At 53.4% G+C, this 27,453-nt stretch overlaps 7 protein-coding genes across 7 annotated transcripts; 2 read left to right on the top strand and 5 right to left on the bottom strand.

The window, feature by feature from the left end:
- Window positions 1–60: 60 nt before the first annotated feature.
- J4E93_008370 (uncharacterized protein) lies at window positions 61–2,068 on the top strand (the record flags this gene model as incomplete). Its single annotated transcript, XM_049346270.1, has 3 exons — window positions 61–466; window positions 515–744; window positions 794–2,068. 3 exons carry the CDS (start codon window positions 61–63, stop codon window positions 2,066–2,068), a joined length of 1,911 nt encoding a protein of 636 aa, XP_049196671.1.
- A 2,011-nt stretch (window positions 2,069–4,079) lies between these two features.
- On the bottom strand, window positions 4,080–5,795 carry J4E93_008369 (uncharacterized protein; the record flags this gene model as incomplete). The annotated part of the gene is made up of 4 exons (XM_049346269.1): window positions 4,080–4,710; window positions 4,757–5,159; window positions 5,209–5,588; window positions 5,638–5,795. 4 exons carry the CDS (start codon window positions 5,793–5,795, stop codon window positions 4,080–4,082), a joined length of 1,572 nt encoding a protein of 523 aa, XP_049196670.1.
- Window positions 5,796–10,733: 4,938 nt separating this feature from the next.
- J4E93_008368 (uncharacterized protein) lies at window positions 10,734–11,713 on the bottom strand (the record flags this gene model as incomplete). Its single annotated transcript, XM_049346268.1, has 2 exons — window positions 10,734–10,936; window positions 10,984–11,713. The coding sequence occupies 2 exons, from the start codon at window positions 11,711–11,713 to the stop codon at window positions 10,734–10,736; spliced, it is 933 nt and encodes a 310-aa protein (XP_049196669.1).
- A 724-nt stretch (window positions 11,714–12,437) lies between these two features.
- J4E93_008367 (uncharacterized protein) lies at window positions 12,438–13,305 on the top strand (the record flags this gene model as incomplete). The annotated part of the gene is made up of 2 exons (XM_049346267.1): window positions 12,438–12,896; window positions 12,955–13,305. The coding sequence occupies 2 exons, from the start codon at window positions 12,438–12,440 to the stop codon at window positions 13,303–13,305; spliced, it is 810 nt and encodes a 269-aa protein (XP_049196668.1).
- Window positions 13,306–13,570: 265 nt separating this feature from the next.
- J4E93_008366 (uncharacterized protein) lies at window positions 13,571–15,986 on the bottom strand (the record flags this gene model as incomplete). Its single annotated transcript, XM_049346266.1, has 3 exons — window positions 13,571–14,980; window positions 15,037–15,452; window positions 15,557–15,986. The coding sequence occupies 3 exons, from the start codon at window positions 15,984–15,986 to the stop codon at window positions 13,571–13,573; spliced, it is 2,256 nt and encodes a 751-aa protein (XP_049196667.1).
- A 2,755-nt stretch (window positions 15,987–18,741) lies between these two features.
- On the bottom strand, window positions 18,742–19,912 carry J4E93_008365 (uncharacterized protein; the record flags this gene model as incomplete). The annotated part of the gene is made up of 3 exons (XM_049346265.1): window positions 18,742–19,564; window positions 19,615–19,810; window positions 19,909–19,912. The coding sequence occupies 3 exons, from the start codon at window positions 19,910–19,912 to the stop codon at window positions 18,742–18,744; spliced, it is 1,023 nt and encodes a 340-aa protein (XP_049196666.1).
- A 1,334-nt stretch (window positions 19,913–21,246) lies between these two features.
- Window positions 21,247–25,799, bottom strand: INO80 (putative DNA helicase ino80; the record flags this gene model as incomplete). Its single annotated transcript, XM_049346264.1, has 3 exons — window positions 21,247–21,404; window positions 21,454–25,687; window positions 25,737–25,799. 3 exons carry the CDS (start codon window positions 25,797–25,799, stop codon window positions 21,247–21,249), a joined length of 4,455 nt encoding a protein of 1,484 aa, XP_049196665.1.
- Between the last annotated feature and the right edge of the window lie 1,654 nt (window positions 25,800–27,453).

Here is a 27,453-nt window from a genome sequence, read left to right as displayed (position 1 = left end):
TTACAACAAGCCATTGAGTACTAACAGTCCGAGCAACCGCATCAGCAGATAGCCGCCAACATGACGACTTCGAGCGACCAGGCCACTGATCTAGACGTCGCGTCGCCCTCAGACATCAAGACAGCCGCTGCGCATACAGAGACACACGATGAAGAGATCCATAGTGAAGAGAACAAGTTGGACTTTGATCCTTCACCTGTAGTGTCTAAGGCCTCTGCGTCTGAGATCGAGAAGCCAAATGGTACCCAAGACCAAGTCGCTATCGAAGATTCGACAGATGTCAAGACCACGACTCTTGGTTCCCCCTTCCCCTCACCCAAGCTTATTGCGGAAGACAACAAGAGTGTTGCCTCTCTTGAAGATGGAGAGATCATAGAGCAAGACCTTGAAGGCGCAGTCGGAGCGAGCTCTGTGACTGTGCAAGAGCAACAAGAGCAAATTGACGAGAAGGCGGAGTCGAAGCTTGGTATGCCTCACTACTATCACGAAAGTTATCTGCTAATGTAAAGAAAAGAATCTCCACTCGCCAAGAAGGAAGCTCCTATGGCATCGCCCCCTGGACTGCATGTGGAGACCACCAAAACCGACGTTGACACCGGAACCGAGGACAGCGACTGCAAGACCGACAGAGACGCGAACATTGAGGCGCCGAAGCCTTCAAGGCCAGCTCATAGTTTACCTCCACACATGCGTCCTGACTTCCAGTCCCCTCCATCCCGCCTTTTCGGCCTTCCAGACCCGAGGGTAAGCAGCTCTATAAGCCTTTGAATGTATGCAAAACTAACATATACAGCACATGATGTCGCCAAACGAGGCCAATCGATTCAACGATGCTCCGCGCGCCCCTCGCTCCCACTTCAATTCCCACGGATCCCGAGGAGGCGACCACGGCGATCGCGAGCAAATCGTCCGTATGAACGCACAAGTCATGAAGCTGAAGAACGAACTCGATGCCGAGCGCAACAAGGGCGTGCGTCTCCGCAAGTCTATCGAAGCTGAGCAGCAACAAAAGGTCGAAGCAGCCTCATCCGTTATGCTGACGAACCTCCTCCGCGACCAAGCCACAACCCTGACGCTCAAGTCCAAAGTCGAAGCCCGAGAGCGCGACCTAGATGAACGCGAGCAGAAAATTACGCAGCTAGAAGTCTACCTCACCGAAGGCCAGAAACAGCTCATGTACGCGCTGGAAGAGAACGGCGATAGACCGATGAGTGCCGTGCAGATGGAACATGCGCGTCGCGAAGCCGAACTCCATGCGCAGAAAACCATGGCTGATATGAACGGAAAGTTGAACATCAAGATCGAAGCCCTCCGTCTCCGCGAAACGGCCCAACAGATGCGCGAGCAGAACTGGAAAGCTATTGCCCGCGAGCAACTCGAAGCTGAATTCGCCGACAACTCCATTACCCATGAGAAGGCTGATGAGGTTGCGGAAGAGGCGTACAACGACGGGTTTGGTGCGGGCAAAGAGGCGGGCCGTAAAGAAGCACTCCAGGAGTCGCACCAGCGCGGATTTCTCGAGGGCTATGGGGCGTGTCATCGTACGCAGGTTACGCTGAGTAAAGTGCGCCAGGGTCTTATCGCGAGGGATGATCCGGAGTTGGACTTCCTGTATGATGCCAATCATCCGCATAACCTCTACACCATCGGTTCCCTCCTCGGTCGCATGGAAACTGAGAACAGCAACCAAACGACTGCGAAGGCTGTTAGTCAGAAGCAGATCGTTGCTGAGAAAGCAACCCCCGTACCTGATAAGAGGATCGAAGCTGCTGAGGAGACTCCGAGGACGGATGGCAAGGTCAACGGCCACACCAACGGCCTCAACAGCAATCACACCAACGGCATCAACGGCCATACTAACAGCGCCATGATCCACAGGCGCGAAGAACCAGTCAACAAAATGCTTCCTCCCCGCCCGACTTTCGCCGCTGAACTCCGCGGCCCCTCACTCACACACAACGGACACATTGTTCTCGCTAACAACGTTGCGTCGCCTGTTGCCAAGGAGACTGGTCGTCCCATCATCAAGTACGAGGATGAGGGTGTGAATCTGATTGATCTTATGTAGGGGATTATGATTTGGATGGATTATGTGGGATGGGAGGAGGAATTCCGAGGTCGTTTGATCGGATGGGGTTTGACTATGGAGATGAGCGGAGGCAGGAGATCGATCTAAAAGCTTGCGTTTACATTATTGATATGGGATTGAATGATAGCAGTCGGAGTTCTGACATATGGGATGATAGTAGGGATATATATGATTGATCTAGAGTATGTATGCGAGAAGTGATACAAGACTATATCAGCACGTGCTCTAGCTTCCTCGTGTCAGTGTTGACGACTCCAGTATATTTTTATCTCTCACTTTTCTGCTTAGACTATGTTGAATCTCTCCCGCCCGTCTATCCTTAATACTTTTACATCCGTCTACCACACGTCCTAACACCTCATTCTACCGTCTACACCGCCCTCAATCCTGCATAACACTCCACCCCTCACCCCTACCCCTTCCACCAAATCCCCTCCCACCCCTAAGAACACGCCCATGCCCCCTCTCCCCCAACATCTTCCCCTGCGACGCCTCAACCTTGCCAAACTGCTCCGCCTTCTCCTGTGCCTCGGCCGACAACTGCGGTTCATTGCTCTTCGCCTCCTTCTTCTCGTCCCCTGCATCAGCGCCCTCCCCATTCTTAGCAGGCCACTTCTTCGCAAAATCCTGCGCCCCACCCCCAACAGCCCTCATCTCTTCATCCACCACCCCATCCTCCCTCGCCGCATACTTTCCCACAATCTGCAGCAAATCCTTTTCACCTTGACCCTCCCTCTGCTTCTTCCACGTGTCAAACTCATCCCACCACCACCCATGCGTCACCCCGTCTTTACCCAAGTATCCCGCTTTACCATCTCCGTCCAGCCGTGCCACCCACGGCTTATCCACGATATAGTGCAGCACAGCGACCTGGTCGTCGCGCCAGATATTCTCATGCCAGTACCGCCACGTCTTGAGCGCATTCGTTTTCCAGCTCAAACTGCTCCAGCGCCCATCGAAGGCTTCGTTGAGGAAATCCTGATCGGGGAATTTCATAGCGCGGAGTTTGGTATTGCCCAATTCCTCGAACTTGGCCAGCACGAAGGAAGACAGTTCCCTGCTAGGCCGATAGAGAAAAGTGCCAGAGTTGAAGTTGGACAATGTGTACGGTTCCGGATTAACCTCTGCTAGCTGATCCGGTGCGGTGAGTTTGGCAATCGCGCAGTTCTGCGGGTTCCATTCCGCGGGGGCCCAGGAGTCGTGGTCGAGGTTGCAGACGCAGGTGTGTACGGCCATTGTACGCATGCCATTCCCTCCATTCAAATACTCGTCGTTTTCTTCGTTGAAGATCAAGGGCGAAGGGTTCGAGAAGATCATCATATCAGCATCTAACCAACATATCCTCTCAAACCCCCCTCCAGGCATATCCCACAGATCGAAAACACGCAGTTTCGTCCATGTATCGATGAAGCGCTCGGCGACCATGCCGTGTTCGGTTCCATCTTCTGGCAGGCGGAGGTGTTCCACGGGGTGGAGGATGATGTTTGAGTAAGCGGCTTCGGCTTTGAAGGCGTTGATGCAGGTTTCTGGTAAGGTCTCCGGTGTGTAGGTTATTATGAGCGGGGTGGAGGGGGAGTGTTTGTGCAGGGTGTAGGCGAGGAGGATTGCGCCGGCTAGGTAGCTTGGACGGGTGAGGAGGGTTACGTAGGCGTTTTTGCTTTGAGGGGCAGTTTGTTGGTCTGCCATTGTGAGTACCGGAGTGTTCTGCGACTCGGAGCTTTTGTTGGTATTGGTGGTTCAGGGGGATACCGGCAGGGATATTGAAAGGTACATGTGGTTGAGAGGTGTTCACAGGTCCCACTATGGCTCTGACGTCACGACTCAACAATCCGAGGCCGGAAGGCACAACGCTTGTTATCAGTATTAGGATATACACAATCTGATGCGGAATGAGAAAGATGGAAATTTGATGTTACAGGTTCAAATTACGGGTATCTCAAGAATCCTACGTCGCGACAGCCACTCCTACGTACACCAATCGTACAATCCCCTAAAACTGCTTCCCATCCTCTTTCGCCAGCGCCTTGCCCCAGGCACTCTCGAACGGATCGTCTGACTTGACCTCCTGTGCATCCTGTAAAGCTGCAACCTCAGGCACCACGCTCGGCGCTGTTAGCTCGACAGGAGCAGGAGCAGATTGACTCAACGCAGCAGCAGCCTCTGGGCTTTCGTACTCGAAATTGCTGGAGTAGACGACAGCAGCGAACGCCTCAAGACCACCAACAGCTTCGATAGCAGCTAGGTACTCATTGTTGGCTCCGGTACCGATGCTGTGCGCTTGTCTGCAGAATACGGCTAAGCTGTTCGCGACCTTGGCCTTGATGTCGTGTCCAACAATCTCCTGCACACGAGCGTGATTATCAGAGATGGGCGGGATCTTGTAGGAGAGCTGTGAAATCTTGACGTCGACGAGGTGGGAGAAGGCAGCGTCGAGGAGCTGTGTGAGTACATGTGTGAAGGCAGGCGAGTCGATGAGGTCAGAGGTTTCGTCGATAAGGCGGCGGAGGGAGGTTGTTGTTGTGGGCGATGTGGACTCGGAGGATGAAGTCATGCCGGATTCGCGGAGGACGTAGTCTTCCTGGTCTTGCGGTGGGAGGAGGAAGGTGAGCCACTTGCATGTTCTATGAGGGGTTAGCGGGTGTCATTTGAGATGAGATGGGTTCCTACCTTCGCTCTTCCTCTGTTGCACCTTCGACCCTCTTGCGCACTTCGAGGGTAAGTTCGGACAGTCTCTCCAGAGTCATCTCTTCTCTGGGGTTCACAAGGCCGAAGACGTCCTTGACTGCGGTCCGTACCTTCTCGATAAGCTCTATGCATCCCTTGTGTAACAGCCACCAGCTCAAGCTGAGGTATCTGCGGTTCGTCTCGAAGTCGTTGCCATATGCTTGCTCGAAGTTGTCGTCGTCGTTGTTCTCCAAGTTGATCCTTGCGCCTTCGGTTGTCGACTGCGGCGCGGCTAACGACACGACGGAGGCGAGGTAGTTTCGGCGGCCAAGAAGGTTTAGTTGAATACGCGTAAGAAGCGTGAGGAGAGAGAGGGTGTAGATAAGGGTGAAGGCGCGTGTTATGGCTGGTCGCGTCAGTATGTCAAGTCTCAAAGCCAACATGACGGTACTCACAGCTGATCTTCATCTCGCTCCAGAGCTGCGCCTTGCTCTTCTTGCTCTTCCTATCCTCCCTGACCTCTGGGATGGCATCGGTAGGGCCCGTGCTGCTGTCACCCTCAGTAGCGATCTGGCTGGCATGGATGAAGCTATCCGTCTGGAGACTCGAGCTCCGAGCGTCATCCTCGGTCGTGTCTGCTACACTCGGGGGCGCTGAACTGGCAATCTCGCTGGGTCCGACACTCCGCGACAGGCGCTCTGCCTTTTGTCTCTGCAGCTCTTCCAGCACCTGTTCGACGGGAATGGCGTCCAGTATGTTCTCGGTCGCGGTGGGCAGGATGGCGAGGACGGTGAAGGTGCAGTCTTCCTGGTTCTGCTCGAAGCGGCGGCGTAGACTGCATTGTCGTTAGAGCATGTCATGTGATGGACACGGTGTAGGCGGACTTCTCTTTGGCGATGCGATCATCGCTCATGCGCTGCCTCGCCTCCCCGAGCTTGCCCAGGACATACTGCCCCGCCAGGTAACCCGCGCCGAGCACTCCGGCGCCGATGGCAAAGTTTGTGCGGTTGCGCCTGAGCCAGCGACGCGTGCCCTGTATCATGGTGATGGTTGAGAGGGCTATGCAGCCCGCGTACTCGGGGGTGGAGCAGGCGTCGCGTGTGGGGAATCTCGGAACACGACCAGAGATAACGCTGCGTTCCGGGAGGTCACGGGTGCGTCAATGCGGCTATGCGTAGCGTGAAGGTCGTCGTAGTCCAATTAATCGTGTCGCGGTAACGTGTATGCCAGATGTGCAGTCGTGAAAGAGCAATGTTGGCGTTCAGCTTCCAGCGCATGCGAGGTTGGTGTCCGGTTGCACCAAGCCTTCGTGATTGGGCCGAGGTCCATTGCCCTTTCGGGATAGGAAGCCCTGGCCGCTTTCCCCCAGAATGTTGTCATCACCAAACCGCTTTCAGTAATCCGAGTCCCACACATGCTGCAACAGTTAAGCTGTGCTTCATCATGGGAATTTCCTAGTGAATCAATGTGTTTAGCCACTCAGGTCAAGTGTCCAAGAAATAGTTGCATTTCGAATTGGATGAATACAGTAGCAATGCATTCCTCCTCCGCTATGGCTCATTGTAGCCTGTGTTCCGCCTATCACAGTCGCAAGCTCCAGCATCCGCAGCGAATGTATTGAGTTGGAAACTCAAAAAAGAAGCAACATGATACATCAAATCGTAAGGCGTGTCGTATAATCGTTATCGTTAAAACGTATGATATGTTTATCAAGCGAGCGTTGTCGCTGTTGGTGTCGTTACTGTTGTCTCGGGAGTATCAGGAGAAGAAGTCGTGCTCGTGATTGGAGACGATGCCTCTGAGCTGGATGGCGTGGCTGATTCTAGTGTTCTGTAAAGACCGTCAGAAATTGTGCGCAGTATGAGGTGTTGTTTCGTTCGCTTGGCCGTGAGAAAGAAGAAGCCGGTCTGGACGTTTGCTAGGTATATCTAGCGACATGACAAAGAAAACCGTAAGCGGATGTGGATGGTAACGTCCTACCAAAATGAAGACAAGGCGGATTCCACAGCGAGCATGCAAACCGCATACTAGTAGTACTAAGCCTACTAGTCACGACGGCAACACGACGCTGGACCAAAGCCTAAAGGAGAAACCGGTTGGCCGTACATAGTTTGGTGAGAGGAGACATGGTGAACGAAAAGCAAACGGATGGAGATCGAGCGATGCAAACATCTTCATCATCGCGTTAGCTGCTTACTTTTAGTGCATAAACGTACCCGTGTGAAACGAGAATACAAAGTCCCCTGCATGGCAGCATTCCCCTCTCCCCCTCAGTTCCTGGTAACTAAGGCTGGAGTAGTAAACCTTGGTCAGGCTATCATGATCCTTGCTAGCGGCTCTTGCACCCTCGGAACAACGATGGAGCTGGATGTGCTGGTCGTCGAGATTCTGTCCGTGGGTTGAGAGCCAGGGAGTCGATCCTGCAGTGGACATGACAAACAAAGGAAGCTTCTTGCATGACAAGAAGCATGCGCAAGATGAAAAGCTGTGTAGAGCACAGACTCTATACGTACAACGGCTCCACGATTCGGTGAGCTACAACCCTAAAATACTTGGATCTTCTGGTGGCCACAAGTTCCCAGACTATCGAACGGGGTATCGAGAGCCTTTGAGGCGTATTCATAAGTAAGGTCGATCGTCATTATGGCTTGATGAATGGCAGGAGACCCTAGATGCTCGCAGAAGGTCACCTGGGATTAGCCTCACCAGATAAGTAGTCCATGGATTGGTTCCAGGACGGATCAAACAAATTCGGTGGATATTGTACCTCTCTTGGAGAGAGGCCTGGAAAGGTTGAGAACGAAGATGGGGCGCCATTCTGGTCCAGTGGATCGTGGTAGCCACAATGATCAGCCTGGAATGTCTGTGGCTCAACGAACGAGGTCTCGTTGCTCCATGGATCGTCCTGGCTGGGCTGTGGAGCCTCTGTGTAATGCCCAGTCACATGGGAGGTTACGTACCCCGACATCCCTGATCGACTACCATCCTGCATCTCATGCACCCCCTGAGTCCATTGCGGGCTGCCGGGTACTGTGTTCGACTGTGTTGTTGGTGACGTTCGAAGAGGCGTGCGTTGCTGCTGCGAAAGCTCCTGGGTCTGCTGGTGAATGCGAGCAGGTTTTTCATCGTTTGAGGCTGTCATCGACGCCGGGAGTGTTGCGTCAAGTCTTGCAACAATGTCTTAGCATCCTGCCTGCGAACGCCGACTCCTACCATGATCTCTTACCTCTGCGGAACGGCCTTTTCCTCCTGCAAAGGTTTTGCCATCGATAACAGGTTTCCAATGACATGGGTACACTACGCCTTGTTAAACCTGCCCTATTATCGCATCAACTCGTTTCATACCTTGCCCTTTTGTCGCTTACACTTATCACAAGCACCGGCCTTTCTCGTAGTCTTGTAAGCGGATCGTTCGGCGGGTGTCATCTTGCGCTTCTTTTTCGGCTGCATTGCAAATCCATCCACAATACTGAACACGTGTTGTTGGCCAACCCCGATCTGTGGTGTGTGATCATCTAGTTGCACAGGAGAGCGATATGAGCTGCTCCGTGACAGCGAAGGCGACACGGCCCTTCGATGCTTGAACTCTGCCAGTTCTTCGAAACCTGGCCTAGAAGCATCAAGTGCTGATAGTGCCTGGGTCTCACATAATGTTCCTGTTGTCGACTCTGTTGACTCATGTTGCATCGACTCCAGTTCAAGCCTTAGAAAGTCTATGGCGGCCATATGTTTGCGCTGCCGCAAAGTCTTGCACTGTGGGTACTGTTCTTTCAGGAGCTCGTGTAGGGCATCTGAGTCAACTGGCTGGGTAAATTTCATGCCTGCCCATGGCGGACTCGCGTCGCTCGTAGGCTGTGATCGCTTGATGGGTCTCATTCTTGTTCTCAGCTACGTTCAGTATCAGCGGCATGCAGGCATAAGAGTCTTTGTGTGACCATACTTGGAAGGGATGATCATGGTTTGAAGGTCGAATTGTGATCGTGGTGGGTTTCAAGAGGAAACCGGGTGTGTAAGTAGCAGGCCGGTGTGGCCAGGGTGTGTAGAGTCCAGATCCTCAGGCCACGACAAGGTATATAGAGGAGATGCGAATAGTCGCACGGTGTCTAAACACAGTCAATTGGTTATTGGCCGGCCATAACGGAGTCCTGAATAGGCCAAAAGAGCCTACTTGCCGGTACCCGTCGGGGTGTATGTATCGCACTGCCTATAGTAGGCTTGATCATAATTCGTGCGGGAATCGGCATCGCAAGACACCCTCACCGTGTAACTCTTGTGGCGCCGAGTAGCGGGCGCAGCATGATGGAGGACTCTCGCTTCCAGAATGAGGCGCGGTCTATTGGCCACAAGAGCTTCAGCCTGCTGTCATCTTGGGCACTCCAACTTCGATGTTGGGCAGCGATGCAGACTATGTGATCAATAGAGATCATGCTCGCTTCTCAATGGTAGTTGCAGTGCTCGTATACATATAGCGTGATTGATGCGTCGTGATGCGTGCGAATCCCGCGGGAACGCCTTGGAACTTGGGGACGCGTCATGACCCCGTGAGCTCTAGTCAGCCTTCCAGAGCACTGTGGAAATCTAACACGAGAGCATCGAAAGGACGCAATTGTCGATATCAGAAGTGAGGCATGTAGCTAGTGGCTGGTAGCTGGTGACATGGAGGGTGGAACGATCAGAGGGGCTGAAGGCATGGAAGGAACGACAGGCACCTGGGAAGACAACACTAGTCCAGAATCGGCTAGCCTCAAATCGAGCCGCAACACACATGACCCCGGGAAGCCTCTTGCCGTTTTCCACCACGCAACGAGCAACCATCTTTACGATTGTTGCTGCGCAGTGCATATCATAGGTTTGATTTGAGTCGTTGTCTGAGTCTTCCACAGTAACAACCCACGCGCGTTGCTCACAGCGAAAGTGGCCACGATGTGCTCCAGGCGCTTTTCATGGGCCACCCACTGTCTGCGTGATAGCCAAATGGGTGCAGCAGATTCGCCAGATACATCAAGATATGGTACCGCTGATACCACACTCACCTCGCTTCCAATATATTATCAAAGACGCACACAAAATATTTTATCTAACATCAATCGTCTGCATCATGCTGACTTTCCAGCGAACCGCACATTCCCTTATCTGTCCAGAATACACATCCATAACGACCGTCGAAGCGAACATGGAATCCTTTAGATTTCTCGATCTACCCAAAGAGGTCCGACTAATAGTCTATGAGCAACTTCCAGTCGTCCGGCGACACACCACAGTACAAATCGACTACGATCATCCCCGCGAGTGCTACGGCACTCTTGTCTACCACGTGCTTTCTCTCACCATTTTACGGGTTTCAAAGATGATTCACCAAGAAGCTTACGCCATAGTGAAGCCCAGACTGTACGACATACTCTTACAACCACCTCGAGTCATTATCCACGCCCCATTCTTTATCGAAATCGCACACGACTTTTCCCACTGGTTGAATTATCTAGAGAATGCAATAGGCATGCCAGAATCCAGCCATCCTGCACTCCTTCAGTGGGCCCAGCATGTCTCTCTCTATTATGGAAGCATGAACGACCACCCCTTTCTCGTTCGGTTTGCTAAAGACAATCCATCAGCACCAAGAAAGACAACACGAATTCAGCTCTTGATCAACCAGCCGGGAAACGTATCCAGGATTCGCAGATCACTTGTTGGGAGAAACGATCCTTTACACCATATCCTCGCGGAATTTCTGGAACAACAGCTCAATGTCAACTACCCCAATGACAGGGTGGATCTATGTCTTATGGGGGCCAGTGTGCGGAAAACTTCGCTCGGTTCAGATGTGGGTAACTACAGTTCTCAGCACTTGCAGGACGAGCTTTCTGCTGCTTACAGGAGAGCACGTATGCGTAATCGAGGCAAAGTCGTGGAGCTGGCAGATTGGGAAAACGATTGGGAGGCAACGCCCGAAAACAGGATGTAGCCTGCCGTAGGACCAGATTCATATTCGCTTTTCGACGGCCGAAGCATCACCAACCCTATAACCAAACTTGAGCAAGTCTTGCTCCTCGATTTGGGCTTTCTTCTCCAGTAATTCGTCAACATCCCACGTCGCACCCAGCAACCGGCCATTCAACCACATCCGCTTCTCACTGCTTAACCACACGCAAAACGCGCCACCAAGACCAACATCATCTGTGAGATCTAGAAAGTCAGCCAAAAATATCACGATCATACAGGGATGCACTTACAAGATCGGAAGCTGTCAGGCGTAGTCTTATCCGCCATCTCAGTATTCACAGCCCCAGGATGCACAGCAACCGCTAGTATGCCATCTCCACCGTACTGCTCTGACAGGAACTCGACAAGACGTGCTTGCGCAAATTTCGAGATGCAGTACGCAGTATTCGCAATGTGTCCGTTCGTGATGGATGCCGCAAAGGAGTTAATGGCGATGAATGTCTTCGCGCCATCACTCTCCTTCAGCAGCGGAATGAAGTGGTGCGCAACCAGATATGTGCCTTGCACATTTACGTCGAACACATCTTGGAAATCTTGCGGATCTCCTTCCTCGACTTTCAGCACGACCGGTCCTGAGTACCCCGAATTGACGATGACAACGTCCAGCCTTTCCACTTCTTCTTTCACGTTCCTCGCAAGTTGCGCAACGCTTTCATTGCATGTTATATCGACTTCCAGGCTCTTGACCGATGTCGAAGAATTAAGAATTTGAGCTTCTTTTGCGACTGCTGCTAGCTCTTGGGCTGAAGATGACCTTGCTGCTAAGATGAGAGACGCGGCACCCGCTTGTGCATATGCGTATGCGATTCCGGCTCCAATGCCGCGAGATGCGCCGATAATGAGAACGTTGAGTGGCTTTGGTAACTTGTTGGAGGCTGGGTCTAAGGCGGCGGTTGGTTTCTTATGTATCGTCTTGGTGAAACCGCTGGCGAGCGTGGTATCTCTTATTCGTTGCGACATGGTGTTATGCTGAGCGGATCAAGGAAAGGACATTGTGGGAACATAGTGCGACTTATCCTCGATATAAAGGTACGCCTTATCTGGCCTAAAGAGGTTTGGTCGAAATGAGTCATTCTGACCAGACACGATACATTCCTGCCTCTGTCTATCTTTATTGTTGCTCGCGCTCACATTTTGCATCAAGATAGATGGAGTAGAGAAATGGAAGATTGTACACCATGAGATGAAATCTTGAGACGGTCGTAGATCTGGCAGCGACCCCGCCGACATCGCATCTTACTCAGCACAGAAAGCTTCCCAAAGCTTGACCACGCCTAAGAACGGCACACTCTCACCCTAAGAACATAATACTGTCAGCAGTCCAGCCTCCAGGGTCACTAACAACGCCGGTGATGCGTTTTAGAGCGGGAATGGGTGTATGACGCGAGGTCATAATGTACCTCCAAGGTTAGCGCGACGGGCATGTGGGTCCAGCACCTGACGCGTCTGGAACCACGATGAACATTCCTCTTTCGAGCAGACTTAAACACCAACACTCCATCTCACCACTCTGCAAGCTCCGGCAATACCATGTACCAGAATGTGCTGCGGCAGTAAGCATCGATTTATAAGCCCAAGTACGCCGTTTAGACGACATCGGGACAGGAGACATCCGTAAGCACCGTTCCGATGCAGCTAGGCAATCGGTGTAGTAAGATACGCGAGCCAGATCTTTGACGACATCATGATTGGAAATGTGTTTCTAGGAGCCGCGAAATATAAAAACGAAGCTGCAGGCTGCATTGACAAGATTACTTCCTGCACACAAGACATCGACTGCGCTACACCTGAGTACTTCAACATGACACGCACCCTTATCATCTTCGGCGCCGGGCCAGGAATCGGTAATCACGTTGCTGCTGAGTTTGCGTGCAAAGGTATCGAACACATCATTCTTTTGTCGCGCAACACGGTACGTCTCGAGAAGGAAGATGCGCCTTTTGTCAGCAAAAGTAGCTCTTCTGTCAAAGTCGACACTCTGCGCATCGACCTCGCAGACACAAAATCCATCCCAGATGTACTCAAGCAGCTAGACGGTATGACCGAAGGCGAAGACGTAGAAGTCGTCTTCTTCAACGCTGCTCGCGTAAAGCCGAACGATGTCCTGGGTGTCAGCGTGGAGGAGATTGAGGAAGACTTCAAAGTAACGATTCCCTCCTCGACAAAATTATATCGGAATAGACGCTGACGGATACGTGTAGACCACAAACCTCGCACTCTACGTCATAGCACAGCACTATATCCCCAAACTCCAACATCTCCCCAAATCCAACTCCTCACTCAAACCAGCGCTTCTTGTTACGAACAGCCATCTACCATGGGATCCTGTACCTCAGCTCCTCTCACTGAGTCTGGTGAAGGCTTCGCAGAAGAACATGGTGGAGAGCTTCAGTCGTGCGTTCAGTGATAGTGGTGTGCACATCGGGCTGGTTTATGTTGAGGGCGTTGTAGCGCCGGAGAACAAGGTCCTGAATCCCAAGACGATTGCGGAGAGGACTGTGGCATTTTGGGAGGGTGGGGAGGGGGTTGGTGTTCACATCAAGGAGGAGTGATGTTGTGATCATGGACACGAATGTTAGCATCAAAGCCTGTGTGTTTGGCTCAAGTAGAGCCTTGCTAGTGTCGCTATTATGTCAATGGCATTCCCTCATCGTCATGTGTAAAAAGGATAACGTAACAAGATCGACGAGATCGCAGTTTGACTAGACAAGTTTCGCATTTTGGGTGCAGAAATGACACTATAGACTTGAATATCTCCTGGTTTGATTGATCACATCCACACCACAGTGTCACCGCCCGCATCCGCCTTGTGCTATGTCAAATAAGATTAAACACACGAAGCTCACTCTGTTGGTCCTCGATATCATCCCAGCCAAGATGCATGTTCCTGCAATCATCATAGCCAAATCCCACTCTCTTGAACGTACCCTCGACCGTGATAATGACACCATCAACTTCCAAAGTCTTCGGCCCTCCCTCATCTTCAGGACCAGCCACCCTTTCCAGAAACAAGCCCTGCCAACGGAGCTTGGGATTGTCGCTGAATATTTGCGGGACGCCTACTAAAGGCGCGAAATGTGTGACGCGGGACAACACGGTTGTGTCCGTCGGGTCGTCTGGTATCATGTCGATGACTACGGGGCCGATGGCATCAGAGGATCTATAGCGTTCGGGGATGAGGAAAGGGTTATACGAATGCAAATCCAGTTCATCCTCGTGACCCGAAAACGGTGACCGAACCGGGAGGCAAAACCCAAGGAGCATCAACTCACACTTGCCCGCTCCGAATACCTCTTCCTCAGAGCTATCAGGCTCTTTGTGCTCCCAGATCACGACACGTGTGTAAGTAACAGCATTCGGATCAAAGATAAAGTCATAGTACATGACTTTCCCAATAGTCTTCACCCACGACCAAGATGGCGCCATCTTACTCAGTGTAGCAACTGCCTCTGAGTCGCCAGGCTGCTTCCGATGGGGACGAAGCCACAACAGCCACTTTTCTAGCTGTGGTTTCCAGAGCCCGAAGAGGTAATCTCCTTCCGGGAACTTGTCAGGCATGGCTTGCTGTAACGCTCCGACGACGCCTTGTATTGCGGCTAAGCGATCAGTCCATTTGGTCAGTCTCTTTTCCGAGTACCGCGCTACAACCTCAGCCCATAGTTTCGAATGGTTGAAACTAGGTTGGTCGGTCGCGCGGGAGTCTTCTACACGGAGTAGTTGACCAAGAGTACGCACGTTGAAGAAATGGTCCTCTTCGGCGATATTGTGAACGGCGTCTTCATTTGCTTCCTTCCGACACTCGCATCTCTCGTGCTGGCTACACTGCCAGGCTAGTTCAGATGGTGTAGCATATAGTATTCTGCGCGCTAGGAAGCTCTCTTGGAACACCCATGCGCGGGTAGCGAGGGGGGTGAGAAGTTCGTCGATATCGACATCTTCTATATTGGGGCGCGACGAATGATGTGCTGGGTTGCTCCAGTATTGTTCCTCTCGCTCGCGAATGGAGAGTTGAACTGTACGAGACGTGCCGTCTGGCATGTGAAAGGGTACCTCAATACGTTTGAGGGGTGCATTCGCGGCAGGGCTGAGGGACAGAAATCCTTCCTGGACGCTGGATGCACTCTGTGCCGAAATGACCAGCGCGGCTCCTGGGTAGATGGACTTCATGCGTGGAATTTGGTCCATCCAGTCTTGTGTATCATCTTGTACTATGCATAGCGCATCAATCTGTTGTATGAGGTAAGCTTCTGGTATAGATACAGTTCATGTATTGGTTGCTTTACCCATAGATATCGCAAGCCAAAAGCCTTGCACACGTGGATGGCATCGGCGAGGGTGCGAGGGAGTGTCGAAATATCGATGCCTTGCATATGGGTCTCAAGATTACTTTTCAGCGTCTTGAGGGAGCCGGTCGTGCCCCATGCGTAACTGAGACAAGCGTAACCTTCCTGATGTTGTGGTGAGTCTGATGCAATCGATGCGCTATCCACAAGGCGGATAGGATCAGTTGCGAGATCGAGGACACGACGTGGCCATTCACCCTTGTCTGGTGCACACAGCGAATGATCAGCCTTGCATTGCTCGAACCAGCTGCGCGCTTGACTCAAACGATCTTCGAGATTGCTTAATAGCTCTCGGTACTTGTCGTTTTCACTATTGCGTATACCGAGCCATGGCATAGCAGAGTCTTCTCCAGCATCTGTTAGGCTGTTAGCATCATTTTCAAACACTCCCTCATTCCTCATTCCTTTAAAGGTGACTTAGGCTGATAGAAAGAAGCCTGACTAGCTGTAAAGAACTTACCAACCGGAGTGTAGATCTGGTAATCATTCGGCCTGTTATCAACATACTTCCGGCCAAACAGCACCCCACCACCATATGATTCACCCTCCTGCTTGCAGGCCACATTTAAGACATTCTGGGGGTCAAAAAGGTGCCAATGGTCAACCGCCTCTTTGCGCCTAATATCGATAGTCGTGAATTCCGGCCGTCGAATATCGGTGACGGCATCAAGAGCCTGCAAGATGATTGAACATCCTTGACATTTGCCGGCAGAAACAAGAAAGTCTGCCGTTGGTGTGCTGGTTTCGAGGCCGTTGGCGAAATGGTGGCATACGATGCATGATGGGGTTTCCTGGTCTCCTCCGTTTGTGGGAGGCAGTTTTGTGTCGTTTGTGTCGGATTCGACGTGGTACTGCTCGTCAAGAGAAGCTTGGAGATGATCCGAGATCATACGCGCACGTGGCGGCGATGATGCAGCCCGACCTTCCTCTACCCCTCGGGCAAAAGCGTCTGCCATGCGCTCTACGAGCTCAGACCAGTCTGACGTCATCGTCACTTGCCCAAGATGCTAACGAATCGAGTCGTCTGCGATAGCACCTGACCGATGCAGTAGTACCGACCTACTTTACAGAAATCGGGAAAGATAGAACTCTTGTATGTTTTAAGGCACGTCGCTTTCGTATACGAATGCCTCAGCTGACTTGGCAATCCTTCCAAGGTCCAAAATCATGCTTCAGCCGCACAGAATTAGGAAGGTTCGAACAACTAAGGGCCGAAAGCTCAACATACTTGCCGCAAAGATCAGCCGGTCCTAGGCTTCTGTCTCAAGAATGGAAAGTTGCGGAGGTTGCATCCATATGCATCCGCTCCGAGATTCGCGGACCTTGCAGGCGATTCACGAAAACAAATCCAAACTTATGAACATCGCATACGTAAATTGTACATCAAAAGAACATTCAGAAGGCTCAAGATTCAATATCATCGCTTGTCAAGTCATAGAAACCCAGCACCACACCCTCCCAAAATCCTCAAATGGTATACCCAAAACGCCAATCTCTAATCCCCATCCCCATCCCCTTCAATCCCCTAGCAACCTCCACCACCACCACCACCGCCTCCATCACCTCCTCCACCACCGCCCCCGCCGCCATCTCCACCGCTGCAACCTCCACCATCTCCTCCACTAAAGAAGCCACCGCCGCCTCCGTATCCTGCTGTGTATGCGTATGCGCCTCCCGTGTCGCTACCCCCGCCGTAATGCCGCTTGTTACGCTTCGAGACCTTTGTTTGCCGCATCGGGGGCGGGTATTCGGAGGGTGATTTGGACATTCCGCAGCCCATTTTGACGGGGTTCGGGTTGCGTTGTCGGTTTGAAGGTTTGTGGGTTGTGAGATGTGAATGTGTGATCGTATGACTTTGTCGAGTTTGGTCTTGGGGATTATTGATATGCAAGGTGTGCAAGGTATGTGGGTTTGAGATGAGTGAAGTATGAAGATGCGTATGTGTTCTCTGTTAGAGAAGATAGCGTGGATATGTCGAAAGTTGGTTCGTGATGATGATACCCCCTCATCCACCCACGGAACCCTCGACCCTATATACCACCCACAATACCCATCATGCTCACCTCACCACACTACCAGCCACAAAATCTGCCTTACCCGTACACAGCACTGTCATCAGGCCCCCCGAGCACAGCAACAACAGCACCCACTGCCGTCACAACACCCACCCCAATTCCGTCCTAACCAAGCGAGACATCCAGTCGCATCCCCCACTAATCCCACAAACGTGACCGGAACAGCCCCAACCCATCAGCACCCAGGCGTCCAGCGTCCTACCGCTACCCAATCCAGTTCGTCCTGTTCGTTTACTCGGATAAGGCATCCCCCACCTGGGGCAACCCGCCCTCTGCATCCACATCAACAAAACGACCAATACGGATTAGGAAGTAATCGAGCGCAAACATACTGCGCACAGGGTCTTGCAATGCCACAAATGTGCACATCATTTACCGCATGAGCTTCGCAGGGCTGAGTCTACGGTAGGTGGAGGGTGGGAAGGACGCTAGAAGCGAGGCTGTGCCCTCTTCTGCCGATCACGTGGGACGTCAAGCCCACACGTGGACGCTTGTCTAGCTGTAGAAGACACGGAACGGATGGCCTGCAGCATACATCATTATCAGCACAAAAGCCTGAAAGATCTCAACGAAACCTTTCAGGTCTTCTTCTAGTCCTTCAACTTCCATCATCCTTTCCACGTCGATGTTCACAATTTCCCTCGAACGCGATGATCCAACGATCCAAAGCCTACGTCGGCCCGAAACCAGTGGTTCGGTGTCCTACATCGGGTTTAGACCAATCTTTGATGGAAGCAGCGAAGAACATTATTATGGAGTTTAGCATCGCGTCTGGCAACCTGTCAGGCAGAGTTAGATAGCGAGCTGTGGCTGTGTATTCTTGTCGATCGATCGCGAACTTGGTAAACTTGTGAGGTAGTACGCATACTGTGGGGTCTAACGAAGGGGACCTGCGTAGTGATGTACAATGCGATACTGTCATGTCTGCTATAGAGATAGTACCTCGCCTGCGATGCGTGTATTGCGCCGAAATCAGGATAAGGCCCCCCGGTTTGCCTCAGTCTTCACCGTACTCGACCTGGTCACTACCACCTCACAGCCTCCCATCTCACACACGACAAAAAACCGCATGTTGAACTTTCAAAATTATGTCATTGGAGTATATAGCGCCGTGTCGATCGATAACATTCACAGAGACCCGAATATATAGAAGGAAAAAGAGGTGAAAGGAAAAAAAAAAATGCTAGAAGCATACAACACACAAGAAATGGGGGTTTCTCCAAACTCCCGGCTGAACCACCACCCCTAGAAAAAACAGGTCTCAAGAAAGCGCTCTCTTGGTCTCCGAACCGTTGCCAATCTATTCGTCGTAAAGTGTCTTTCTTTTTCGCGGGGGGAAAAGATAGGGCGTGAAAATCTTGGGGTGTCCAAAGAAGAGCGCGAGATCTCCGATTTGCAAACTCCCCTGTTCTAACACGTTTGCTGTGTGAAACCAGACCCCAAAATGCGAAAAAGCGTGAAAGTAACCAAAGAAGGGAAACTTCTCATATCGCCCAAGACGCTCGTTGTACGACGTAATCAAGTCTGCCCCAAGCACGCGCGTGTGACTCCAATGATGTCGTTTCGCGTCTCACTTTCCGCCCTGCTTCTTCGCCTTGAGCGCAAGATGCGAGTACACCCATCCACCGCCAAGCGCGAGGAGTACACCGAACCATTCCCTTCCGCTCAGTATCTTGCCCTCGCTGTACCACCCTATACTCAGGATCATGATGGTCTTGAGATGACTGACAATGTTGAATGTGAGGGCGCTGGTGCGACCGATGATCAAGAACTGACTCAGGTTGTACATTGAAGCCATGATACCGGAGGCGCATACGCTCCAGAGGATGTCGGTGGGTACGGTTGATAGGTTCGGGATGGTGTCGAAGAATGGCACGAATGGGATGAGGAGGCAGACGGAGATTGGCGCTTGGTTGAGCAGGAGCTGGGGTGGCGAGACGGCGAAGTCTTCAATCTTCTTGCCGATCCAGATCTGGTACAGAGCGGTACTGCAGAATGCCAGGGTCGCGACAATAACACCGAATAGCTGGGTCTTGGCCGCCTCGTTGATGGTGAAGGAGACGCCAATGCATGTTGCGAGAATGGCAGCCAGCATGTATCGTGTAACCTGCTTCCGGAAGAGGACGAAGTTGATGAGGACGACGGTGGGCGTAGTCATGACCTTGGAGAGCTGGTAGAAACCGATCGAGTTGAAGGTCAAGCTAAGGTTGCCAAGCACAACGTATCCGGCGAAGAAGCCGCAGACGGGCAGCATGTTCCAGACATTCAGCCGTACGGCCTTGAAGGCATGGAAGGGTCGGAGGGTCGAGATGAAGAGGACGAGACCGGTGGCTGTGAAATGCCACATGACGACCATGAGCTGGCATCCTTTGAGCTGCTTGTCGCTGAACACTCTATCCGACTGTCAGCGGGTCCCCCACTAGCTCTACTGCATGGTGCATACCGCTTGCTCAGGAAGATCAGGCCCAGTGTTGATAGTGTATTCAAGGCGATCCAAAAACACGTTATCAACTTCTCCTTGAGCGGTACTGGCGTAGGCTCGGCTACGGGCTTCTCGAAAGTAGGCAGCTCTTCGAGCTCGTGGGACTCTCGGGGGTCAACATTGTCGACGAGACCCTCGATTGAAGGGCGCTTCTCAACTGCATGCTCAGTTAGTCCCTGCGTGTTCCATTTCCGACAGGCGGTATGCCGACGCCCATGTGTCAAGGGTCTAGGCGGTGTCCGGGGTTCGACGTACCCATGGTATGTGATATTGAGTTGAGAATGTAGCGAGCGACGGTGGAGGGCTCGTGTGGGCTATGCCTTCATGCCAGTGCCAGAGGGAAGGCGCGAGCTGGCAATGCGAGGGAAGGCGTAGGACGAGGCAGGCGCGGGCTGACTTGATTGTCGCACGGTAGCGGGTGGGCCGGGGAGGGTTGCGGCGGTGCAGCAGATCGTCCGGTGTGGCTTCAGACGCGGACGATGCAGTTGCAGCGACCAGAGACAGCAACAGAGAGGCAGAAGAGGATGAGGCGGTTCGGAGAGGGCTGCCGGAGAAAAGAGACAGGGCGAGGCGGGGAGGGCCAAGGGGGTACACGACAAAAGACCCAAGTAAGATGCTATCCGAAAGGGATCCTCAGACGCCAAGGCGAATGCTGAAGGGGGCGAAGACGATGCAGGGTTCGTTGTTCAGGCACGTGCCCGTAAGCCACAAGCCTCATCTCCACGGCCAATCAATCCCACCTTAGCGCCACGCTGTCCAGCCAAATCTACGAGGTTAATTTTAGGCCTTGATGCGGTAGCGCTACTGCTTTTGGTTCCGTCCACTGTCTACACGGGCTTGCAGCATCGTGAAGAGCTTCAATCTCCTCGAACTCGAGGTGTGATATACAGTGGTGATCACCTTGGCACTCTCCCTTACCCACTTCCCAAGACACATTGGTCGTTTGGGCGTTGCTTCTGGAGTGCCGACACATCCGGCTCCGCTCCGCCCATCTCGGGCAGAATATCTCCCTCGTAGCACCTGTGTTGCTCCGATTACGAATCTTGGTGCCCTAACACGGCGGACGCAGCATTTGGTGTCCCTTCCGGATCCGCTGGGTGGTGCCACCTACGACTCTACCGTACCGGTAATCTGCATGTTTGCGCGTCCTGATGCATAGTCGTAACTCTGCAACTTGTTGGCATTGTGAAGGTTTTGGGGGTATGCTTGCACGCTTGCCAGCGGAGATTTCGTCGCGGACTCCAAGATTTAGTTGCACCGAGCGCCGAATCTTATGTCAGTTTGGTCTTCTCGTAGACTCAACTCAGATAAGAAAGCTACGATCATGATACAGTCCACCAATCCTGTGCGACTTGGAAGTAACGTGTTCTCTTGAATTTTTAACTCCTAGTTCTATGCAGGCAGGCGTAATTAACAGCCTCCAAGTGATCGACCCTAGCGCATAGAGAAAGACGGATAATGTACACTCGCAAGAACCACACCGTACAAAGAAAATCAACATGATCAGCATCCCATCAGCAGTTCCAGTGACTACCGCATCCGCATCGAATTATAGACATGTAATGTGTTATGTCGTCGTGGTGTTACAGAAAATTATACCTCTCCATCGGCCACAGCAAGACGCTGCTTGGCTGTCTTTGCCTTCTTGCTCAGTCCGCCCTTCTTGCGCTTGCCGCCGGCGGGGGCTTCAGTAGGTGGGATAGGTGTGGCTGCACCACTTGCCTTTGCGCTCTCGTCAAAGTGTCCTTCGCCTGGGAATAGTCAGTACAAACATCATTCAGCATGAAGGGATCCACTCACCCTCGTGGTACATGTCGTCGAGGTTGGCCTCCGCCCGTTGCTTCTTCTTGCCACGCTTCTTGCCTGGTGGAGCATTCTTCTCTTGCTCCGCCAGCTCCGCCTCCTTCTTCTCGATCTCCGCAGCCTGGTCATCATCGACGAGCCACATAGCCATGTCTTTGGTCCTGTTCTCCCTGGAGCGGGTGTTGAAGTCGACTCCAGCACCGCCGCCTCCGGAAATGACGACGCGCTGCACTTCTTCCTTCTGGAGGGCACGCTTGCGGATACGTTCTTCGATAGTACCGCGCGTGATGAGCCTGTAGACAGTGACCTGTCGTGTTTGTCCGAGACGATGGGCACGGTCCATAGCTTGCGAGTCGATGGTGGGGTTCCAATCAGAGTCGTAGAAGATGACTGTGTCCGCGGATGTAAGGTTGATACCGAGACCACCGGCGCGAGTTGATAGAAGGAAGACGAAGATGGACCGGTCGCTCTGGAAATCGGCGACTGTATCACGACGATCTTCGAGCTTGGTCGAACCATCCAGACGGCAGTACTTGTAGTTCCTGTAAGTGAGGTATTCTTCCATCAGATCCATCATCCTGGTCATCTGGAAGTACAGCAACACGCGATGGTCGTTTGCCTTCAGTTCCTTCAGCAGTGCATCCAACTGAGCCAGCTTGCCAGAATCAGTAACGAAACGCGACATTGACGGTGCCTCAATGTGAGTGAACCGTGTGCGCTCATTGGTGGGCGGCGGGAGCCTGTTGCTGACAGTCAAAGCAGTTGACTCCTTCTTGGCTTCCAGAAGAGCTTGCTCAGTAGCTTCCGAGACACCATAGAGCGCGGAACGGATAGGAGCGTTGAAGAAGAGGTTCTGTGTCTCTGCGATGACACCTTGACTAGCGCAGTACAGCTCGACTGGAGGCGCAGATGCTTTTGGCTTTGCACAGGGCTCGATGACGTTCAAGCCTGTCTTTTCAAAAGCTGTTCGGGCAACATTGAAGAGGTTGCGCATATGTCCATCCGCAGTGATCTCAGCCAAAGGTGCACGGTCCTGGCGATCAACAATGTTAAACATGGAGTGCTTCGGCTCCCACTCGCCGTTGTCGTTGTCGTAGAACACGTTGAAACGACCAACCTTGTTTGGCTTCTGCTCCGCAGCGAGAGCTCGCTGGAAGAGACCGCTCTTGGCAATTCTGGAGGCCTCGGTGGCTGACAGATCAGAAAAGCGGAGCCATGAAAATGCTCCAGCCTCTCTGGCCGACTGCGCAATGTTATCTGGACTCCAAACATTCATCAGGTTGTCGAGATAGCGTCCCTTGAAGCCAGCCTTCTGGTTGTCCGGGCCAGCAAGCTCCAGTCGACCACCCTCACGACCCACGAGTCTTGGTAGAGGATACTCGATCAAGTTGCGTGTAGAGTATCCAACACGAACATTCTGACCCTCGCGTAAGAATGAGGCTGTCTCAGCGAAAGAGGCGAAAGAGAATGGCGACCATGTATCGGCTCGCTCGAATAGATCAGGGTGGTTGCAGACCTTCCTGAACTGCATAACCAAGTTCATAAGGGTTGCGCTGTCCTGCTCGTCACCAACAGCCTTTTCGACCAAATCCATAATGTTGATCTTTGCCCGGAGGTTGGCGTAGTAAGCCCGTTGTCGGTATGTCAAGTCGCAATAGACGTCCAGCTCGATCTTGTCTCCAAGCTCCTTCTGGACATGCTTCTTCACACGACGCAACATGAACGGCTTCAAAATCATATGCAGTCGTCGTAGTTGGTCTTCGTTAAGCTTCGTGTTACTCTGTGCGTGACTCTCAATGTCCTTGGAAAACCACTCGCTGAACTCGTCGTGAGAGTCGAACAAGCTAGGCATGATGAAATGGAGCAGGGCCCAAAGTTCCTGCATGTTGTTTTGGATGGGTGTACCCGTGAGGAGCAGCCGGTTACGAGAGTGGAAGCCGAGAAGACTCTTCCATCGAGAACTCTGGGACGACTTGATGGCTTGCGCTTCGTCGAGAATCATGTACTGCCAACGCATCTTCTGGAAGTATTGGGCATCCTGAACGACAAGTTGGTAAGAAGAGACCACAACGTGGAAGGGCGAATCACGGGTGTACGTAACGTGCTTCCTATCCCAGAGCTTACGGAGGATCTTTCGGTCCTTGGCCGTACCCCAGTATGGAATGACGTTAAGATCCGGGACGAACCTGGTGATTTCCTGTTGCCAGTTGTGCAGTGTTGATGCGGGGGCAATGACAAGGAAAGGTCCCCAGATGTTGTACCGCTCGGCCAGGTAAGCCATGACCGATATCGATTGGACCGTTTTACCGAGACCCATCTCGTCAGCAAGAATACCGTTGATACCCTGCTCGTACAAGTTGACCAACCAGTTGAGACCCTTCAGTTGGTACTCCTTGAGCGTACAGTTGAGAAGGCCAGGTTGAGGAATCCAGTCTTCTTTGTTCTGCAGACCAGAGGGGTTTTGGAAGTTCATCTCGCCATCCTCTTCGTCATCACCAGACTTGTTGAAGGCACGGGCACGGTCTTGAGCCTGCTGGATAGCATGCTGGGCGTTCGCCATGGCGGCCGCGTTGAGCGCACTTTCGTCCTCGTTGTCGAAGTCAAGATCCTCGAAATTGGTGACCTTGGCGCCTCCTTCCGCCGACATCTCCCCAACATCGATACTAGGCTTAGCTGCTGCCTGAGGGTCAGCTGCGGCGGCGTCGGCGTCGTCGGTGGAACGCTCAATCTCATCTGTCCTAGCTTTCTTGCCGATGAAATGCGAGTAGAGCTCAGTCTGGGAGATAAGGAAGTTGAGCTTCCGCTTCTGTCGGTTTGCTTCCCGATCAGCTTCAGCCTTCTTCGCGTTCTCCAACTCTTGACGCTCAGCGTTCTTGCGGGACTCGCGCTCATCGCGTTCATTCCTCTTCCAGAATGCAAGCATCTCACGCATACCACGCTTGGCCCTAGCTTGTGTGTCCTTTTGGTTCTTGTTGGTGCGCATCTGCCATCGACGGGCCTCTTTGGCAGCCAGTTGGGCAGTCTTGCGGAGGTTGGACTGCTTTGTCGAGAGCGAATTCTCCTTGATGCGGACAACCTTGGGAACATCCTTGCGAGCGAGATCCTTGACAATCTGCTGGTACAGGTTCCGGTATACGGAGGAGTCGTAGGAAGTCAGGACGACGGGGCCCAAATCCTCTGTGTAGCTACGGCCACGTAGGGAGTCAAGGCGTGCCTCCTCGCGCGGCGCGATCATGGGGAGATCGTCTCCGCGGTCGATAGCAGCCTGACCGGCGGCGGCAGCGTCCTTCTCAGCCTGCTTTTGCTCCTTGCTCTTCTTAAGACGCCCGGTGCCGCGGTTGCCCTTGCGCTTTCCGCCAGCGAGGTCGTCGGAAGCCTGGAAGGAACTCATAGTACCCCCTTCCATATTCGGTCCGTGTGGAGTGACTTCGCGGATGTCCTTGCTAGGGGCATTGCCTTGCAGAAGCTGAGTAGTGGTCTTCGCTTTCCGCTCGGCTTTCTGTGCAGCCAGCAGGTGACGCTCCTTTTCTTCCTCGTTCTCGGCTTGACCTGCCTTTGCGAGAGCCTCGGCGCGTTTGGCTTCCTCGTTCTGGATAGTCTTTTCACGCCTTCGCTTGCGCTGCATGTCCTTCTTGCGCTCCTTCTCTTCGGCAATCTCCTGGCTCTGGACCTGCTGCCATGCATCGCCCTCGTGCTCGACGTTGTACGAGTGCTTCGCGTAGTCGCGGTTAGCGGCCGACACGTCCTGGTAACGTGTAAGGAAAGCAGTCCGCCGCTTCTTGCGCTTGTTCGCCTCGGCGGTTCCAACTTCTAGGACGCGCTTCTGGCTCCTTTGCTTGTAGTCTTCGAGATCGTGCGGGGTGGCCGACTCGTCAATGTCGCTCATCTGCTTGGTTTCGATGTGTGCGAGGGCAGCCTCGATCTCTGCTTCGTCTGGCGCTGGCAACTCGCGAGTGGCAGACTGTGAAGGGGCCTGAAGGCTGCCGACCGGCGGCATAGCATCATAGACGCGTGGGGCAAAGCCATTTTCCTGGTGAGGTAGGTCAGCGGGCGCCGGAGACGCCATTGCTTCTTGCTTCACGAAGTGAGAACTGTGCAGAGGTTTTGAGGTTTGGTAAGGTTCGGCGGCGAGGTTCGGCAGTGGCTGAGGTTTTGGCGGAGGCTCGTTGTCGGCTCCGGAGGACATTATACTGGAGAGCGACATGGGATCGGCACGCGTTGGTGGCGGCGCCTGTAGCAGTGGTGAGCAGAGTGAGGGTGGAAGTCGCGAGTTCTCTTACCTCTTCCTTGTAGGAAGGCCTCCTAGGATAGTCGATAGGCGGCTGCACGGCGCCTCGGTTCATCGACTGATAAACCGATGGCGACACGGGCGAGTGAGACATGGCCTCCATCGTGCCGGTGTGCTGGTGCTGCGAATGGGGGCGCTGCAGCGGCGAGTGATGCGCGTACGAGGTCGTGACGGGTGATTGATAGACCTTGTCGTAGGGGCTGTGTGCCGCCCGAGTCTGCGTCTGGGGTGTGGGTTAGCCGCGTGTCCCTGAATGTTGAGGATGGCGATGGCGTGAAGGGTGATGTCTGAGGCATGATGTAGATGAAACATATGATGGAAGACGCACCTGTGCAGGAGGATACTGGGTATTGATATCGTAACGCGCCGGGTCCCGTGCTACGCCGCGGTCTCCATTGTCTGAAGTCGGGTCGTAGTATCTGGACGTGTCGCGCGAATAGAGGGCCGTGCTGATGGGCGGCAGCTCGGTGGTGCTGGGCGACGGCGGAGGGCGAGGGTGTTGATGGGATGGGGGGTGGTGAAGGTTGGCGTGGTGGAGAGGCAAGGGCGCTGGAGTGTTTGGCGAATGGTGTTGGTATGGTTGGCCTGCCTGTGTCGGCGATCTGTGGTAAGCTGCTGGCACTGGCGTAGGTTCCCCTTGGTGCCCTGGCGGCTTTCTTTCTCCTCGCGAATGCTCCTCCCCATCATCGACGGACCGCCGCAGGACCGGATCGCGAAACATGACGGCAGCGCGTAGGGGCTTGTTAACGGCGGAGAGGCTGCTCCATGGGCCGCAAGCAGCAGGCACTGGCGGTGGGGCGCGCAGGGAGCGCGGCGACGACAGCAGAGGGAATGCGCCGTGGGCGAGGGCTGCCGGCGATGGTCGTCGGGCGATTGGCGATGTGGATGCGACGACGACGAGATGGAAGAGGGAAGATGGGATGGGGGCTGGTGTGGAGCTGCTTGAGCGCCGTCTAGATCACACACGAACGGTTGGCAAGTCAGCTTCTGCTTAGTGCGGCTGCGGCAACTCTGTCCTGGAGCAGCTCCGGGCGTGATGCAGAGCCGCGATGAGGTTTGATGGAGAGCCTGCGACGCCCTACAGACACGCATTATGTGACACGGCGGGCTGCGGACTGCGTCGAGCATGTCTGGCATGGCCGCATTACTCGTGGGGACCTTCATTGCGACGCTGCTCCGCTGCTGGGCGTGCCTCTTAACAAAGCACCTGAACCCCATCTCTCGTAGGAGCATACACGCCCAGATGGGTGCATCGACCAATAATTGCGTGCATGCAAACGGCGCCATGCAGCGTGCAGCCGCTTCTCGTCTGTGCCGGTCTGCCTGAGTGTCCTCGATTCCGGCACTCTGCTGCTACTTGCTGCTGCCGCCTGAGCATTTCTTATTTCCCTTCTCAGCACCTACAACTCGTCGCTGCTCCGCGTGCCGGGTTGAGGCGTTGCCAGCTTCGGCTAATCTACCACGAGCCTCTGGACCACGGCGGACGTGCGCGTCTCATTTCCTCTCCATCCGGTGGCTGACTCTGTATAAACCGCCATCTCCATCGAGTCTCTCGTGCACGCGACAATGCCAACACGCAGGCACAAAAGCGAACAGGGCAGAATGTTGGGGCTGCAAACGCCCATTGGATGAAGCCTCACCACGACGGTGACGGAAGGCGCGACTATGCCGCGAAGACTCCATCCGCTCTAGCTCCTTCGGTCATAGCG

This window comes from Alternaria ventricosa (assembly GCF_023758065.1).
Source record: "Alternaria ventricosa strain BMP 2768 chromosome Unknown scaffold_16, whole genome shotgun sequence".
NCBI classification, from domain to species: domain Eukaryota; kingdom Fungi; phylum Ascomycota; class Dothideomycetes; order Pleosporales; family Pleosporaceae; genus Alternaria; species Alternaria ventricosa.
Note: the sequence above shows the minus strand (reverse complement) of the source record. Positions and strands in the feature narration are given on the sequence as shown.